General features: G+C 45.7%; 1 protein-coding gene across 1 annotated transcript in view; it reads left to right on the top strand.

Annotated features, from left to right (window-relative positions):
- The window catches only part of COG1 (component of oligomeric golgi complex 1), a 32,236-nt gene extending 27,196 nt beyond the window's left edge, over window positions 1–5,040 (top strand). Inside the window, exon 14 of the mRNA XM_073606899.1 lies at window positions 4,809–5,040. Coding sequence (XP_073463000.1) covers window positions 4,809–4,946 — 138 coding nt within the window. The 3' untranslated portion in view covers window positions 4,947–5,040. The remainder of the gene's footprint in view (window positions 1–4,808) is intronic.
- The last annotated feature ends 13,217 nt before the right edge of the window (window positions 5,041–18,257 follow it).

Below are 18,257 nucleotides of genomic sequence, written 5' to 3'. Positions count from 1 at the left end.
CTCCATACTCCGTCCTCCGACCTGGATGAGGTTTAATAATCATTATAGAGTACTTCTCTGTCCTCCCCGCTCTTTATACAAATAACTCGGTGATAATTGAGAATCCAGCGCCAGTCTATTCCCTCCTGCAGTCGGCGGTGATATTAATCCTGTAAATTGACTCCTAGCTGTTAGCGAGCCATTCCCTGCTGTAGCAGCGCCGAGGCCGCCCGCCGCCCGGAGTATTTGTGAAGCGTAAGCTGATGAACGGTTTGCTGTGTCCTGCTGTGTTCTCATTATATGCTTTTCATTTATTTAAATGTGTGCCGCTTTCCTCTTTTTTTTTTTTCTTTTTTTTTTTTCTTTTTTTAATTGTATTTTTTTTTTTTTTTTTTGCCTTTTGCTATATAAAGAAAATGAAACCCCTGCATGTTCTAGTGTGGGATGTTTTTATGAGACGGCTCATCATCCAGAATAGGCCAAAGAGCTGATTAAATCTATAAATCGAGGCTCATCGTCTGCTGCGTTGTTCTCACACCTCGTCCCGGAAATTCTTCATCTTAATGACCAAATCTCTCCGTTCTGCGGAATCGGAAGAGGAAGATTGTCAGTTTTTAGGCTGCATTCACACCTGAGTGTATCGTTTTCAGGCGTTTTTCTGTGTTTTTTTTTTTTGTTTTTTTTAAGTGATTGTAAGGCTTCATCTTTTTTTTCTTTTTTTTTTTATAACAAACGTCATACTTACCTCCACTGTGCAGCTCGTTTTGCACAGAGTGGCCCCCGATCCTCGTCTTCTGGGGTCCCCCGGCGGCTCTCACGGCTCCTCCTCTTATCAGATAACCCCCTAGGAGAAGCGCTCTCCCGGAGCGGGTTACCTTGCGGGCGCGCTCCCCAGTTCAGCGTTTGCATCCTCAGACACGAATGCCGGGAGGTCGCCCACACCAGCCCCCCCCCGGCGCTCGCATCATTAGATTTGATTGACCGCAGCGGGAGCCAATGGCTGCACTGCTATCAATCTATCCAATCAAGAGCCGAGTACCCTGGGCAGAGAGACAGCGCGTCCCCGCCAGGTCCAGTTCCAGGGCTCGGTTAAGTAAAACGGTGGGGCTGGGGGGGCGGTCACTGCCAGAAGTTTTTTCACCTTAATGCAAAGGATGCATTAAGGTGAAAAAACACAAATGTTTACAACCCCTTTTTAAGCCTTTTTTTTTTTTTTTTTTTTTTAATTTATTTATTTTTAAGCCTTTTTTTTGCAGCTTTTTCACAAGCTTTTTTGAAGTGTATTACAAGTGTTTTCGGAGTTTCAGGCATTTTTGTTTAGCCAATTTAAGCAGTAGGGGGAGGAGAGGAAGAGGAAATTAGGGGTGATGACCGTTTTTTTTTTTTTTTTTTTTTTTTACGTTTTTCTGCTCAAGTCAGGTGTTTCTACAGAAGTCTATGGGGTCAAAAACGCTTGTAATCTAAGAAGCTTGTGTACTGTTTTTGAGCTTCAGGGGTTTTACTTCAGGTAACATAACACTCAAATGTGAACAGGTGCCATTGAAATGAATGCGATTCTGCTTGTTGGGCATTTTGGAACTTTTGAGATTTGAGAAATGCACAGGTGGGAATGCAGCCTTAAGCGTTTTGTAGCTTGAAGCTCAAACGCTAGAGGAGAAGAAAAAAAAAAAAATCAACGATTCTCTATGGAGATGGTTCACATCTCCACTACAAGTCGCCTGAAACACAACAAATTATTAAATACATTATAATATATAATAATAATATTATAATAAAATAAACACCCAAACTCGAACAAAAAATACTAATAGAAATAATAATTTATTTTGTGTTGGGGTGTTATAGTTATTTATTTTATTTTTTTTAAGGGTTACATTTTTTTTTTTTATTGTTACTTAGTATTTAGCACCTTAATGCATCCTATGCATTAAGAAGAAGAAAACACCTGGGAGTGACTGCCCCCCCCCCCCCCCCCCCGTTTTACTTACCTAAGCCCTGGAATTTCCCACGCTCTTCCTCTGCCTGGGGTTCTTAGCTCTTGATTGGATAGATTGATAGCGGCACAGCTATTGGCTCCCGCTGCTGTCAATCAAATCCACTAAGGCGGGCACCGGGGGGAGGGGGGATGGTCGGCGAGTCCTGCATTCGGAGTCTATGGACCCAAATTCTGGACTCTGGAGTGCGCCCGCAAGGTAACCCCCCTGGGAGAGCGCTTCTCCTAGGGGGTTATCTGATGCGGGAAGGAGCCGTGAGAGCCACCGAGGGACCCCAGAAGTTGAGGATCGGAGCCACTCTGTGCAAAACGAACTGCCACAGCGGAGGCAAGTATGATATGTGTGTTATTTTTTTTAAAATTTGAAGCTTTACAATCACTTTAGGTCCAGCGGGGCGGGGGGGGGGGGGGTCAGGAGCATGCATGCCACCTCCTGGGTTTATCTCTATTATTTATAACTATCAGCTTTATAATACACCCAGGTAGATGGCTATTTCTTTCATTCCGGGAGAACAGCGCTGATTCTTCTGAGCAGGTAGAGTCACTGCAGCTGCTATGCCCCTCCACTCCTCCTGCCCATTCACAGAAGCCTTGGTATTATGTGAGCTCATTCACAAAATACAAAGGCTTCTGTGAATGGGCATAGCTGCTCTGGGCGGCTTCTCTCCTCTCCGATCCCCAGAGTTTCCCAATAAACCTGTCAAATGTAAATAATAGAGATAAGCCTGGGAGATGTCAGGCACCTCCTTGGACGTTACCATAGTTGTGTGCTTCACTTTTTACAAAGTGTCTGAATGCCCAGAATTCAGCTTTAAAGCGGAGTTCTGCCTAATTTTTTTTTTTTTTTTTAAAGTCAGCAGCTACAAATACCACCCACGGGTATCTACGCTACATCCCGTACCCCCCCCCCACTGTATTCTGGGAGACACACGGGTCCCAGAAAACAGCAGGGACCAGTGAGATAGCGCAGTGCGAGACGTGCATGTGCAGTAGGCTTCACTTCCTGATTCCCTCACCGAAGATGGCGGCGGCAGCACCCGACAGCTGAGGGATAGTTCGGGTGTCAACATTGCGGGTGTCTTGGACAGGTAAGTGTCCTTATTTTAAAAACTCAGCAGCTGCAGTAGTTGTAGCTGCTGACTTTTACCTGTCCAAGACCCGTGTGAATACAGTGGGGGGGGGGGGGGGGGGGGGGGGGGGTACGGGACGTGGCTATCTGCTCCCCCCTCAAAGGTGCCAAATGTGACACCGGAGAGGGGGAGGAACCGGAAAAGTGAAAGTTCAATTTTTTTTGGCTGGAACTGGGTGTACGGGGCCATATCACAGCTGCATGCAGTGCACGTGGTTGTGATGTAGTGAATTCAGCCTTTTTTTTTTTAGAGTTTAAAGCGGGTAGATCACTTTTCAGAGGGGTGACAAGAGCTTTCACACATGAGAAGGAGCCCTAACTATAAAAACTGCTTCTGTCATCTAGTAACATACTTGCGTGTGATTTTTGCAGTGATAAGTTGTATTTTGTTTTGCATGGTGTGTGACTTTACAGCTTATAGTTGAAGTTTAATCTGCTTATACTTTGCCTTGCTTGGTTCCTTCCTCTTCAACTGGCTAATAAAATTTTTACATAAAACTTTTCTGGTTTCTTTGCGTACCCTTACTTTAGACCCAGTGTTGTCATCGCTGGGTCTCTGTGCTTCTCTATGCAATGCAATGCAGACAGATTATGATTGGTGGGAAGGGCCAGCAGGGGGCTGTAAATAGCCACCTGAAAACATCACAGCACCCAGCCTCAGTACTCCTCTCAAGAGCCCTGATGTAAGCAGAGGGCTGGCTCATGCAAATATCAAAATGCCTTGATGGGTGGGCATTAGTCTGGAGGAGTGGGGTTTCCTCGGTTAGACTGTCAGTTTGCTATATGTCCATTAACATATGCTATGAGCAAGTAAGTATTTGGTATTTTGCAAAGTACAGTACGGACTGGTAGGGATCCCTTTGATGCCATTGGCCAGCTTGAACAGGTAATGCAATATGTTGCGATGTATAAGCTGTATTTTAATTTGAGCGCAAACATTGTCAGTTCTATGGAGGAGCATGTGACCTCCAAGCACAGAGCATACAGAGAGTGGAATGGTGGGGCAGCGCCTTTGGCGGAAGGGGCGGAATGGTGGGGCAGCGCCTTTGGCGGAGGGGGCGGAATGGTGGGGCGGTTGAATGTCATTGGCGATGGGGTGAAATGGAGGGGCGGCATGGTGGGGCAGCGGCATGGTGGGGCAGCGTCTTTGGCGGAGGGGCGGAATGGTGGGGCAGCGTCTTTGGCGGAATGGTGGGGCAGCGTCTTTGGCGGAGGGGCGGAATGGTGGGGCAGCGTCTTTGGCGGAGGGGCGGAATGGTGGGGCAGCGACTTTGGCGGAGGGGGCGGAATGGTGGGGCGGTTGAATGTCATTGGCGATGGGGTGAAGTGTCGGGTGTCATTGGCGATGGAGCGGTTGAGTATCACTGGTGATGAGGTGGAATGGTAAGTTGAGCATCATTGATGATGAGGTGGAATGATTGGGGAAGTTGAGTATTACTGGTGATGAAGTGGAATGGTGGGGAAGTTGAGCCTCATTCATGATGAGGTGGAATGGTGGGGCAGTTGAATATCATTGGAGATGAGGTGGAATGATGGGACAGTTTAGTCTCATTGGTGATGGGGTAGGAGATTTGTTTATAAGAGAACCTGTCACCTTGCCCTGAATGGTCATATTGACAGATCCTTTTCCGATATAAAAATGCTGTATGTCCAGCAGACTGCTCCAATGATTGCTTCTTCACTAACCTGTCTCTTCCATCCATGCAGGAACCGGTTGCCGTTCCCCAGCCGGCAGAGGACAGCTTCCGTCCGGGTTCTTTATTCCGACAACTGGCTACGCAAGATGAAGACATGCAGGCGCCCTCCCTCTTCAAACTGGGCTGGCTGTCCAGCATGACCAAGTGACCCCCCCCCAATCCCCTGTAATGTCTCCAATGATGAACTGACAACAATTAATTTTATATTTTAAGCAAATTAAATAACTTTTATTGTGCAGTAATTCTCAGTTTGTGGTTCCTCCTCATTCCTTTGTATACAAATGCAGTGAAGTCTTAGGACTTTTGTGAAATCACATCGCCCGCAGTTCTTCGCTCCTAGATTTACTCAGCAGAAAGGTAGGTCCTGGTGTGGGTAAGGTGGCCCAAGGGCCGCAAACGGCCCTTTGGTATATGATGGGTGGCCCTCAGCAGTCTGTACCAGGAACATTGATCTCTTACCAGCCTCATGTAACATCTTCATAGTAGTATTATCTTCTGCAGTCTCTTCCCAGACAACAATGTATCCTGTCCACACACCGACCCTCATTTCCTCTATTAGGTCTGCAGGTCCTTTCCAGCATTACCTATATTGAACATTATGTGTGTCCCTTTGGTGATGTCAGGGGCTGCAGTTGAGGGACCCCTATAGCTCATAAGTTGACAAACGGTGTCTTAAAGGATCAGTCCACCCCCACGGTTTTAACAGGATTCTGCGCTGAGCCAGCTGCTTCCTCATTTCTGTTTGGATATCAGGGCTGGATATCTCTCTTCATGCCTTAGAATGTTCCCACTATATAAAAAGTACAGCAGCAGGAGGAAGGAGGTAGACATGTGCACTGCAATCAAATGTGTTTGTTTTTGTTAGTTTTTTCGTGTCATTCATTATTTCGAATAAATTTGAAAATAAGAACGAAAATCCAAAAAAAGAAGTAACTTTTCAATTTATAGGTATTGGAATTTCCTTTCAGATTTGGCTGTTAATGAAGGTAACGACTACAAATGTATCCGAAATAACGAATGCCACATCGAAACAAATAGAACGTAACAAAATTAATAATATTATTAAAATAAAAATATTTTTATGATTATTAATTCATTACATTAGTTTAGATGCGGCATTTGTTATTTTGGATGATTCGTAAAACTTCTGATAAATTCGTATTCGTTACATTCACTTACAGCCAAATTTTGAAAGGAAATTCCAATCCCTATAAATTTATAGTTACCGTATTTTATCACCGTATAACATGCAGCCCAAATTAAGAGGGAAGTTCCAGGGAAAAAAAACACTTTTTTTGTGTGCTCATCTGCAGCCTGTTCTCCTGTGGCCGTGGAGGAGGGGGAAAGAGATGCAAACAAGCAGAACTTCCCCTTTTGGGTGAAACAAAACAAATGTTTACCATCATGCACATCTTGTGTTGCACGACCCTTTTTAGGAGCTTCGTGGAGCATAAAGAGGGCATTAGACTGATAATTTGCAGCAGTTGTCTTGCAGCAAGCCTAAACTGCACAGACCAAATCCAAGGTAGGAAGATCTTGTTGCTAGTCTCTCAGCCATCTATGAAAAGTTAGCTGAACTTTACAAATCTTCAAGTGCTTTAAACACAGGAGATTGCTAATATAGGAAGCTGCACAGATATACTTGAGACTAAGCATGACGAACTTTCCCTTGCTCACAATGACCCCAGGAAAGACTATGAAACACTTGCAGACAGTTTTTCTTTTATGCAGGCACATGTGGAGGATTTAGATAATCGATATCACAGGAATAACATTAGAGTGCATGGTATCCCAGAATCTATCACATATCTCACCCCTGCAGCGTCAAAGATCTTCCACATGCTTTTGCCTGACAAACTCATGTCAGCCTTTACATGTGACAGGATTCACAGAGCACTTCACCCCAAACCACCTCCTGATAAACCCCAGTGCAATATAATAATGTACATGAAAGATTTTCTCACTAAGGAAGATATCATGATGGCATCCAGAAATACACCAAATATAGAGCTGGAAAGTATCAGGGTACAAATATACCCTGACAATTTCCCCAGCTACCCTTGACCGAAGACGCAGGATGAAAGAAGTCACTACAATCCTTCAGACAGCCAGAATTAAATATCGCTGGAGTTTCCCATTCAAACGGTCTGTGATGCACAATGGCTCCACGTACACGGTCTACAACATCATTGAAGGTAAGGACCTACTAGTCAAGCTGGAACCAGAACCCCCGAACCGTCTCCCTGCAACACCCCATTCATCCCCTATTTAGTCTACCCCCTCTTCTCGCCACAACCAAAGATGATGGCGCCAATCCTTCCAAGATCAGGCATCGGAACCCTTTTCAAGCCTTATAACCATATGCTCTGTGTCTGAGTGAAAGGAAGTAAATATAAAAAGAAAAGTGTCTGTTCCTTTTTCACTATTCCAGTATGTTTGACTGTTGGCTCATCAACCTTTTATATTATAACCTCTCTCAACAGCAAGATGGCTCCTGGCATTATTCCAAATTTTTTTTCAAGCGTATACCCTGGTTATATTGATTCTACTTATATACGCTCTAAATCCCTCTCTGTATCAAAAGGTGACGAAGTCACCAAGTCCTACTACACAATAACTTTGCTCCAGATCCAGTTCACAACACAGGCTGGACCATCACCCCCCCCCCCCCAGACTACAACATATTGCAGGACTTTATCTTTTATTACTGATGGTATCAGAAACCACTGCAACATAGGGTTGGACCCATAAACCACCCTTATGACCTTAAAGTCATAGTCGCTTGGGGGTGCCTGGAAATTATTTTTTATACATTCACAGGGACAGAAGGGATTCAATTTATTGTATAATTTTTTTTTTTTTTTTTTTTAAACCCCCCCCGTTGTCAAAAAAGGGTTCGTCGAATGGGCCCGCCGTCACGTTTCGCAAGTAGACGTCGTTCACAAAGTCGGATGTTCGTAACTCGGGGGGACTTCCTGTATTCCTGAGTTCAGCTGGCACAACCGCCGTCGCTGCTTTGACCCCTTACTCGCACCTGCGGCCTGGTACTGCACCCCCATTGTGCGGGGTGTCATGGCAGGCTGGTCTGTAAGTCTAGGACTTTTTTTTTGTCCTTTAAGATTTGTAAGGCCAGATGAAATTGTGTCCTCTGACCCCCTTATGGCACGGTTTACAATTAAATTGCTCTCTGTAAGATTCTACCCTTATCCTTTTTCAGGTTTACTCAAGAGGACACTCAAAATACTGAATTACAGCTTTTTTATGTGATATCCTTAAACATTATTGCATATCTGTCATTTTCATTAGTGATATTGGTAATTGCATAATATACCCTACTATACGAACAATCATAGCACACTACTCATATTGGTCATTCTCTAGCCTAGCCAAAATAATTTGCTCATATATTTCCTTTAAAAATGGGTCTTAAGATTTTCTCACATAATATTCACGGGTTTACCTCCCCACACATTATCCTCCTTCAGGAAACTCATTTCTCATCAGATAACCACCTACACTACTTTGACAAAACCTATAACCAGTTCTACTACATTACATTCTCTCATAAATCTAGGGGAGTAGCAATCTTTATCCGCAACTCTACTATTTTTGAAATCCAAAACATCTATAAAGATGTAGAAAGTCGATACCTTATCTTGAAGGGCACAATGAACAAGCGCTCCACTAACAAATCGCCTCTATATAAGCCACTAATGAAGCACAATCAATCATCATTTTTCAATAAATTTTTTGAAACTCTAGACCGCTTTTAGCTCCCCTCATATAGTACTATGAGGGAGACTTTAACTTAGCCGCACACCTGCCTTAGATAGAAGCAGAGTTGCTCCCTCCTCGAAGGCCTTCTCCAAAGCAATGAATTGACTCTTGGAGAGCCCATAACACTGGTGTGAAAGCTTACACACACTACTTCCACCCACACGATTATATGTTCTGTACTCCTATCCTACTTAGCCAATTCCTTGAAAGCTCTAATCCACCCTTGTCCATGGTCTGACCATGACATGGTTACATTTGAAACCTCTCATGCTGGTCTAGCCCCTACCCCATTTAATTGGTGCCTAAATGATTCCCTCTTAACTGATCCATCCACACTCCAAAACATAAACACACACATTGAAGAATACTTTTTAAATAAGTCAACCGATGACATCTCCCCTACCTCACTCTGGTCAGCACACAAGGTAGTCCTGAGGGGACACTTGATCAGTATCGCAGGCAGCCAAAAACAAAGCTAAACTTACCGAAATGAAGTGCCTTACCAGAGACCTCGATAACTTCTATAACAAGTTGAGCCAATCACCCTCCCCTGATATTACCAAACAAATTTAATTCAAACGCCAAGCCCTAGACACTATTCTACCAGCAGACACTGAAAAATTCCTTCGATTCACCAAAGCCAAATTTCTGTTACATGGCAATTCTACCTCTGCCACGTTTGCAAAAAAAACGAAACCGGGAACACAATCCTCCCCATGTATATAAGCTGCGCAACCAAACTGCTAACCTGGTCACCCACCCCTGAGAAGTCCTAGACATTTTTTCATGTTTCTATAAAAACTTTTCTCTGGCCCTCAAAATCAGCCCCATCATACCTCAATCAATTGGCTTGACAACTTTCAACTCCCTACTCTCAATGATCAACAAACTTCCACCCTCAATGAACCCTGCACTGATCAAGAAATCATCAACATACAATCTGGTCCATAAATATTGGGACGTCGACACATTTCTAATCTTTTTGGTTCTATACACCACCACAATGGATTTGAAATGAAAACAAACAAGATGTTCTTTAACTGCAGACTTTCAGCTTTAATTTGAGGGTATTTACATCCAAATCAGGTGAACGGTGTAGGTATTACAACAGTTTGTATATGTGCCTCCCACTTTTTAAGGAACACTATGATAGATAATCTCCGTAAATGCAACCAAGCAGCTTCTTTTAGAGAACTACCAATGAAACTATTCTCCAGACTGTATATGACCCCCTCGAAAAATTCATTCCTTCTACCCAGCAGCCTCTTCATGTAGTTTCAGAGGTTGCGCTTAACCAGGTCCTTATCTACATATCTTCTGGCGTTGTAAACATCTAGAACCAAGATGGCAGGCTGCTACCAGAAGGATAGAATTGGCAAAAAAAAAAAAACACATTAGCCTCTCACCACAAATATGCATATTATATGCAACAATTCCTGATATACCCCCCCCCCCCCCCCCCCCCCCCCCCACTTCTTGTATTAGACTGATTTACTCTTTAATCAGTTCTATTCCATGGATGATTGCCCTCAATTGGGAATCCAACAACTTACCATGGTCTCAAGTCTTGTCCAGGATGGAAATGCTTAACATATCTGAGAGAATCCACCACACCTTACACAATAGTATGCATGTTTTCAACAAAAAATGGACTTATTGGAATTGACAATAAATATATACCGTTATATTTTGCTTATCCAATATAGAATCCTAGGTAAATCTACCAATCTTTGCATTACCCTCCTATGGGAATACTATTCATTCTTACCCAACATTAAGATGTTTCTTCCTCTCCCAAATTGTTATATATTTTGTTTACCTGATGAATATCAAACTAATACGGTTTATGGTTTCTAATGTACACTACTGTATAGTCAAATGATATTGTTCTCACGGTTGTGTAACCTTTTCTTAATCTTCCAAATAAAACTTTTTTAAACAAAAAAAGAAAGAAATAAAAGCCATAGCCAAAAATCAGACCTTTGTACTCAAGGCCAGACCCTGGTCAACTCCAGACTGGAGAAACGCCAAGATGCATCCCACCACATACTTAGCATGATGAAGTCCTCTATCCTCACACCATAGGAAATAAGACTTCCAAGCCCCATAGTAAATCTTTCTTGAAGTTGCCTTCTTAGCCTTTAGCAGGGGAGTGGAACTAAACCCTTTTCTTTACAGCCAAGGAAGCGGCCATCTCAGCCTATGTTTGATCAGTAGTTGCTATGGTGCTACACGTGATCGATTATGACACTAGCCATTTGATGGTATCACAGTTTGGTTAAGAACACAAGCATATGTAGTACTCACGACAACCCTCAGTAACTTGCAGCGCCCCTCCAGGCGCTCTGCAATGTGTCACTTCAGCGATCCAAAACTAAAAGAAGGTGCAGGCATCCTAAAAGCTCATCCAGCTAGCACTGAAACCTATTGTGCATCCGGAAAGTATTCACATCGCTTCAGCTTTTCCACATTTTGTTATGATACAGCTTTATTCCAAATTGGATTAAATTCAATTATTTTCCTCAAAATTCTACAAAAAATACCCTATAACATGAAAGAAGTTTGTTTGAAATCTTTGCAAATTTATTAAAGAGAAAAAAAAAAATCCCATGTACATAGGTATTCACAGCCTTTGCCATGACACTCAAAACTGAGCTCAGGTGCCTCCCGTTTCCACTGATTATCTTTGAGATGTTTCTACAACTTGATTGGAGTCGACTTCTGGTAAATTCAGTTGATTGGACATGATTTCGAAAGGCACACACCTGTCTATAGAAGGTTCCACAGTTAACAGTGCATGTCAGAGCACAAACCAAGCCATGAAATACAAGAAATTATCTGTACACCTCAGAGACAGGATTGTATGGAGGCACAGATCTGGGGAAGGGTACAGAAACATTTCTGCAGTATTGAAGGTCCCAATGAGCATAGTGGTCTCCATCGTCCATAAATGGGAAAGGTTTGGAACCACCAGGACTCTTCCTAGAGCAGGCCGCCCGGCCAAACTGAGCAATCAGGGGAGAAGGGCCTTAGTCAGGGAGGTGACCAAGAACCTGATGGTCACTCCAGCATTTCTCTGTGGAGAGAGGACCTTCCAGAAGAACAACCATCTCTGCAGCTCTCCACCAATCAGGCCTGTATGGTAGAGTGGCCAAATGGAAGACACTCCTCAGTATAAGGCACATGACTGCCCACCTGGAGTTCGCCAAGAGGCACTTGAAGGATTCTGAGACCATGAGAAACAAAATTCTCTGGTCTGATGAAACAAAGATTGAACTCTTTGGCCTGAATGGCAAGCGTCATGTCTGGAGGAAACCAGGCACCACTCATCACCCGGCCAATACCATCCCTACAGGGAATCATGGTGGTGGCAGCATTATGCTGCAGGGATTTTTTTTCAGCGGCGGAACCTGGGAGACTAGTCAGGATCAAGGCAAAGATGAATACAGCAACGTACAGAGACATCCTTGAAGAAAACCTGCTCCAGAGCGCTCTGGACCTCAGACTGGGCAGAAGGTCCAAAAGGACAACGACCCTAAGCACACAGCCAAGATAACAAAAGAGTGGCTATGAGACAACTCTGTGAATGTCCTCGAGTGGCCCAGCCAGAGCCCAGACTTGAACCCGATTGAACATCTCTGGAGAGATCTGAAAATGGCTGTGCACCGACGCTCCCCATCCAACCTGATGGAGCTTGAGAGGTCCTGCAAAGAAGAATGGGAGAAACTGCCCAAAAATAGGTGTGCCAAGCTTGTAGTATCATACTCAAAAAGACTTGGAGGCTGTAATTGGTGCCAAAGGAGCTTCACCAAAGTATTGAGCAAAGGCTGTGAATACTTGTGTACATGGGATTTTTTTACTTTTAATAAATTTGCAAAGATTTCAAACAAACTTCTTTCATGTTGTCATTATGGGGGATCGTTTGTAGAATTTTGAGGAAAATAATTAATTGAATCCATTTCGGAATAAGGCTGTAACTTAACAAAGTGTGGAAAAAGTGAAGCGCTGTGAATACTTTCCAGAGGCACTGAAACATATTGTGCAGTGGTGTGGCCAAGGATGAGCTGAGGCCATGTTCACACTTTATGACATGCTGGGCCGGTAGTGTACAGCGTCTGTTACACAATATGATTCAAGCATATGAAGCAGCCATTCACGGCATGCCTGGACTGTAACTATTTTGGGAAACTATTAAAATCAATGGGTTTAGTTCCACCTTAGAGCACTAAAAAAAAAAAAAAAAAAAAAAAAAAAAAAAAAAAAAAAAAAAGCTATGCCTGACTGGGAGGGATTATGCCTGCGAGTTGAGTTCCTGTCTTTTCTTTGTCAGTGTCCAATCAGCTGAAGGCGGTAGGCATAACCCGAATACCTCAACCCCTTCAAAACCGGGCACTCCCCCCCCCCCTTCCTGCCCAGGCCAATATTCAGCTTTCAGCACTGTCACACTTTGCGCAGTCATGCAACGCTGTACCCATATGACATTTTTATCATTTCACACAAATAGAGCTTTCTTTTGCTGTTATTTAATCACTTTTTTTTTTTTATTTTGTTTAGTAAAAAAAAAAAATTTGGGGGGATTCGTTTTTCTTCTCGTTTTGGTTATGAAATTTAGCAAATAATCATTCTTCATAAATTTAAATGTATTCTGCTCCATTTCTTTGGTGAAAATAACCCAAATCAGTGTATATTATTTATTCTGTAGGAAAGTTATGGAGTCCACAAACTATGGGATATATATCTGAAAATCCATCGGTTCTGATGTGCTGACGAACGATCTCCTTTCTCGAGGCCTGAAAATGCCAGAACAGTACAAATACCCCCAAAATAACCCCTTTTTTTTTGGAAAGTAGACAGTCCAAGGTATTTAGTAAGAGGCACGGTGAGTTTTTTGAAGCTGCAATTTTTTTGTCACAATTTTTTGGGGAAGTGAAGTGCTTTTTTTTTTTTTTTTTTTTTTTTTGGTGTTACAGGGGGCCAAATGACACAGCACAAGCACAGGGGAAAAGGATCGTTTTTTTTTATTTTTAGTTAAAACTCATTAAGAAATAATATTTTTTTAAATTATTTATACGGTCACCAGTGCAGTACAGCATCATCATACGACTGGTGTGGCAGTGATTAGGGACACTGACTGGTGATATTATGGGGGAAAAAAAAAAAAAAAAAGTAATAAAAATTTCTTCTTTATTACATAGTCCACAAACTACGGGATATATATCTGAAAATTGATCAATCCGGATGTACTGACGGCCTAAAAACACCAGGACAGTACAAATAACCCCTAAATTACCCCCTTTTTGGAAAGGAGAGACAGTCCAAGGTATTTAGTAAGAGGCAAGTTTTTTGAAGCTGTAATTTTTTTTTTTTTTTTTCCATTTTACAAAAAAGGCCTTGCTCCCGAGAGCTTCCAGTTTTAGGAAATCAACCCCTGTATTACTATAGTAACATTGTATTACTCTTTGGATCAGGATTTTGTTTTTACACACACTATAATTGCTTATACCAACGAATTTCACTGTTATAAGCAACCATTTTTACTGAATTAAATTGATTCATTCAGTGTGTATTGTGATAAGCTGTGATTGGCCACAGCTAAGTCACATGGTACAGATGAGCTGCGTTTGGCCCTGTCTGTACCCATGTGATTACTGTGACCAATCACAGCTAGCAACATCATTGTATACAATGGATGGCATGAATCAAAGCCATTTCTTGTTTACAACTCATGTGATCTGCTGTGATTGGTCACAGCGATCACATTGTACCCGCTGCAGGCCGGCACATTAATCGGTCATCAGCTGTGCCCCCCGTGGGGCCGACGCAAGGTGCTTTTCCAGGAGAACGTCATATGACGTCCACCGGGAAAGACGAATGTCCCGCCCAACCGTCATTCGACTATAGGCCGGGCGGGAAGTGGTTAAGCCTTAGAAATCTGCTGTAGCAAAGGAAGGGGTAAGTGCAGCCAAAACCAAAAGTGAGATTTGAGAAGTTTATTATGGAAACCATTCAAGAGCAAACTTTCACCTGTGTCCAGAAGCAAATTAAACTGGTCATAAAATCCACACACAACAAACCCTGCAAATTCCGGCATTTCCTTTTTCTCAAACATAATTTATTTCATTACATGATGTACTCCCTTTTACGCCCCCCCCTTAGCCCAATGTCTGGTAAAGATGGAAGCGTTACACTAGATTGTGTCAATCATCCCTCCATCCTGCTTGCTGTGGAAGGACGATATTTAATATCTCTAGTTGCTGGGGGTCATAGAAGCCTATTGTAGCATTGGCTGCGTGTCCATAGGCAAGTGGAGTCATAGAAGGAAGCCTGTTGGGTTGTTTGCCTGTGTCAGGACCAACATTCAGCTAAACTAACTTCTAGAAAAGCTGATGCAGAAAATAAAAAAAAAGCAGTCTAAAGCATTTTATTACGTGTTCTGTACAATCCTTCATCTGTATGAAAACAAACAGTCCATTGTAAAAACCTGGCCCTCCATACCCATCATTAAAGCGACCAGGAGGTACGGCATGGCTTTAATTCTTCTAGCACCAGAGAGGACTGTGCTGCTGGGAGACCGGTCAACTAGAGGCTCCGGTCTGGTGCTATCGCTGGGTGTGCCTTGAGGTACACTTAGTGCAGACGTCACCCTCTTAAGTCTCTTAAAACTTTTGTAGGTCGGTTCTTAGTGCTGTTAGGAGATGGGAGACTCTAATAAATGTTAAATTGAGGTTCTCTAGGGAAGGGGGTCCCCAACCCTCAGGCCGGTGCCGGGCCGTGGTCTTATGGGAGACCGGTCAACTAGAGTCGCCGTCCGGTGCTACCGCTGGGTGTGTATTGAGGAACACTTAGTACAAATGTGCACATCACCCTGAAAAGTCTCTTAAGACGGTTGCAGGTCGGCTCTTAGTGCCGTTAGGAGATAATACACTGCGCAACGGGGGGTTGGCGGCAGGCAGAGAAAACTGACACAACCTGCACTGCCACCCTCCAGCCACCAGAGGGCGCCTGCTGCCCTTCCTCCCTTTCCTCTCTGTGGTCACAAGAAGGAGAAGGGAAGGAAGGAGAGCCGGGACAGAATCAGAATAATAAGCACTGGTGAGACCCAGGTTGCACCCCCCCCCCGGTGACAGGCTGCAACACCCCCTTCCCCATTTCACAAGCTTAAAACCCCTCTGAGGTGACATGCTGCAACCAACCCCCTAGGTGATAAGCTACATCCCTCTGCCAAAGTGATAGGCTGCAACACCTCCCCCTTGAAGTGACAGGCTGCAACACCTCTCTCTCCCCCCCATTTGACAAGTTGCACCCCCCCCGACAGGCTAAAACCACCACACCAATAACCAACCCCCCAGATCAGTGGAGGGGTTCATCGTGGTGCTGAGCAGCTGTCCCCAACCTCCCCTAGTATACCTCCCATTCCTCCGAAACAGGCTGCAACCACCGCCCGTCCCCCCATTTGACAAGCTGCAAACCCCTCCGAGGTGACAAGCTGCACCGCTCCCCCCCCCCCCCCAAGTTTAAACCACCACAGCAATAACCACCACCCCCCTGGTCCGTGGAGGGGTTCACTTCCGAGTGACCGGTCCCTGGTGCTGGGGAGGTTGGAGACCACTGCCCTAGTACACCCCCCCCCCCCCCCCATAGGCTGCAATACCCTCTGAGGTGACAGTCTGCACCCCCATTTGACAAGCTGCAAACCCCTCCAAGGTGACAAGCTGTACCCCCCCCTCCGCTCGCCCCGATAGGCTGGAACAACCACAGCAGGGGTTCACTTTCGAGCGACCGGTCCCTGGTGCTGGGGAGGTTGGGGACCGCTGCTCTAGTGCATTCTGTCTTAATTCTATTACTATCCATTGCTGAGAAGGGGAGGATTACCCCAAAACTTTTCGGCTGTATCTGGTGCTTTTAAACCATAAACATTTCAAAAACACATTTTAGGGAATAAAAAAAAAATAATGTATATGTGGCGCTCCTCAATACACGCCCAGGGGCTGATGGTCCCTTGCGTGATGCATTTATGGTGAGCGGAGAGGTAGCAGCCAAGGTTCACATGGACCATGGAGGAAAACACTCCGCTTTACATCCATTGGAACCAATTCCCACTTTTATGGGTCCAGCGCCATCACGCGTATCATCCAGTGCCGCCGGGCATATAAAGTAAAGATGGACGCCGCAACCAAGTATGGATCTTCTCGGACTCGGGAAGTTTAAAAAAAAAAAAAAAAAAAAAAAAAAAAAAGGAGTTCGCTCACCAACAAGCTGCCCATGCAGATAAGGGGAGCGAGAAAGTAAAAACAAAACATTGCAGCTTTGAGCAAAGTTTAAATAATGTTCTTGCTATGGGTGTTGGCAATTTATCTGCCGTCCATCATCCTGTCCTGTCTTGTTGCTAGGGTGTTGCCAAGACACTCCCAGCTGATTCAAAACACCCTTCCTGTACTCTCTCACCCCTGCCACTGTAGCTCTGAGTTCAACAATGCTGAAGGAGGTAGTGGACCACATATGTGCAGGGATTTGAGAGGTCGCTCCTGTGATGGTGAGCAGGAACAGTTGGGAGCGTCTTAGCAACAAGGCAGGGTGGAATGATGCCATCTCATCAGTTTTTCAATCAGGCTTCAGGAGGTATGTACACGACCTATACCAGGGGTCTCCAAACTGTGGACCTTTGCTTGCCTTAATTCAGCCCTTGGGACACTAGTTCCCCGCCGACACCAGTGATGGGCCACTAGTCCTCCCGCCGACACCAGTGATGGGCCACTAGTCCTCCCGCCGACACCAGGGACGGGCCACTAGTCCTCCCGCCGACACCAGGGACGGGCCACTAGTCCTCCCGCCGACACCAGGGACGGGCCACTAGTCCCCCCGCCGACACCAGGGACGGGCCACTAGTCCCCCCGCCGACACCAGGGACGGGCCACTAGTCCCCCCGCCGACACCAGGGACGGGCCACTAGTCCCCCCGCCGACACCAGGGACGGGCCACTAGTCCCCCCGCCGACACCAGGGACGGGCCACTAGTCCCCCCGCCGACACCAGGGACGGGCCACTAGTCCCCCCGCCGACACCAGGGACGGGCCACTAGTCCCCCCGCCGACACCAGTGACGGGCCACTAGTCCCCCCGCCGACACCAGTGACGGGCCACTAGTCCCCCCGCCGACACCAGTGACGGGCCACTAGTCCCCCCGCCGACACCAGTGACGGGCCACTAGTCCCCCCGCCGACACCAGTGACGGGCCACTAGTCCCCCCGCCGACACCAGTGACGGGCCACTAGTCCCCCCGCCGACACCAGTGACGGGCCACTAGTCCCCCCGCCGACACCAGTGACGGGCCACTAGTCCCCCCGCCGACACCAGTGACGGGCCACTAGTCCCCCCGCCGACACCAGTGACGGGCCACTAGTCCCCCCGCCGACACCAGTGACGGGCCACTAGTCCCCCCGCCGACACCAGTGACGGGCCACTAGTCCCCCCGCCGACACCAGTGACGGGCCACTAGTCCCCCCGCCGACACCAGTGACGGGCCACTAGTCCCCCCGCCGACACCAGTGACGGGCCACTAGTCCCCCCGCCGACACCCAGTGACGGGCCACTAGTCCCCCCGCCGACACCAGTGACGGGCCACTAGTCCCCCCCCCGACACCAGTGACGGGCCACTAGTCCCCCCGCCGACACCAGTGACGGGCC

This window comes from Aquarana catesbeiana, linkage group LG12 (genome assembly GCF_042186555.1).
Source record: "Aquarana catesbeiana isolate 2022-GZ linkage group LG12, ASM4218655v1, whole genome shotgun sequence".
NCBI classification, from domain to species: Eukaryota; Metazoa; Chordata; class Amphibia; order Anura; family Ranidae; genus Aquarana; species Aquarana catesbeiana.
This window is presented reverse-complemented; position numbering and strand designations above follow the sequence as displayed.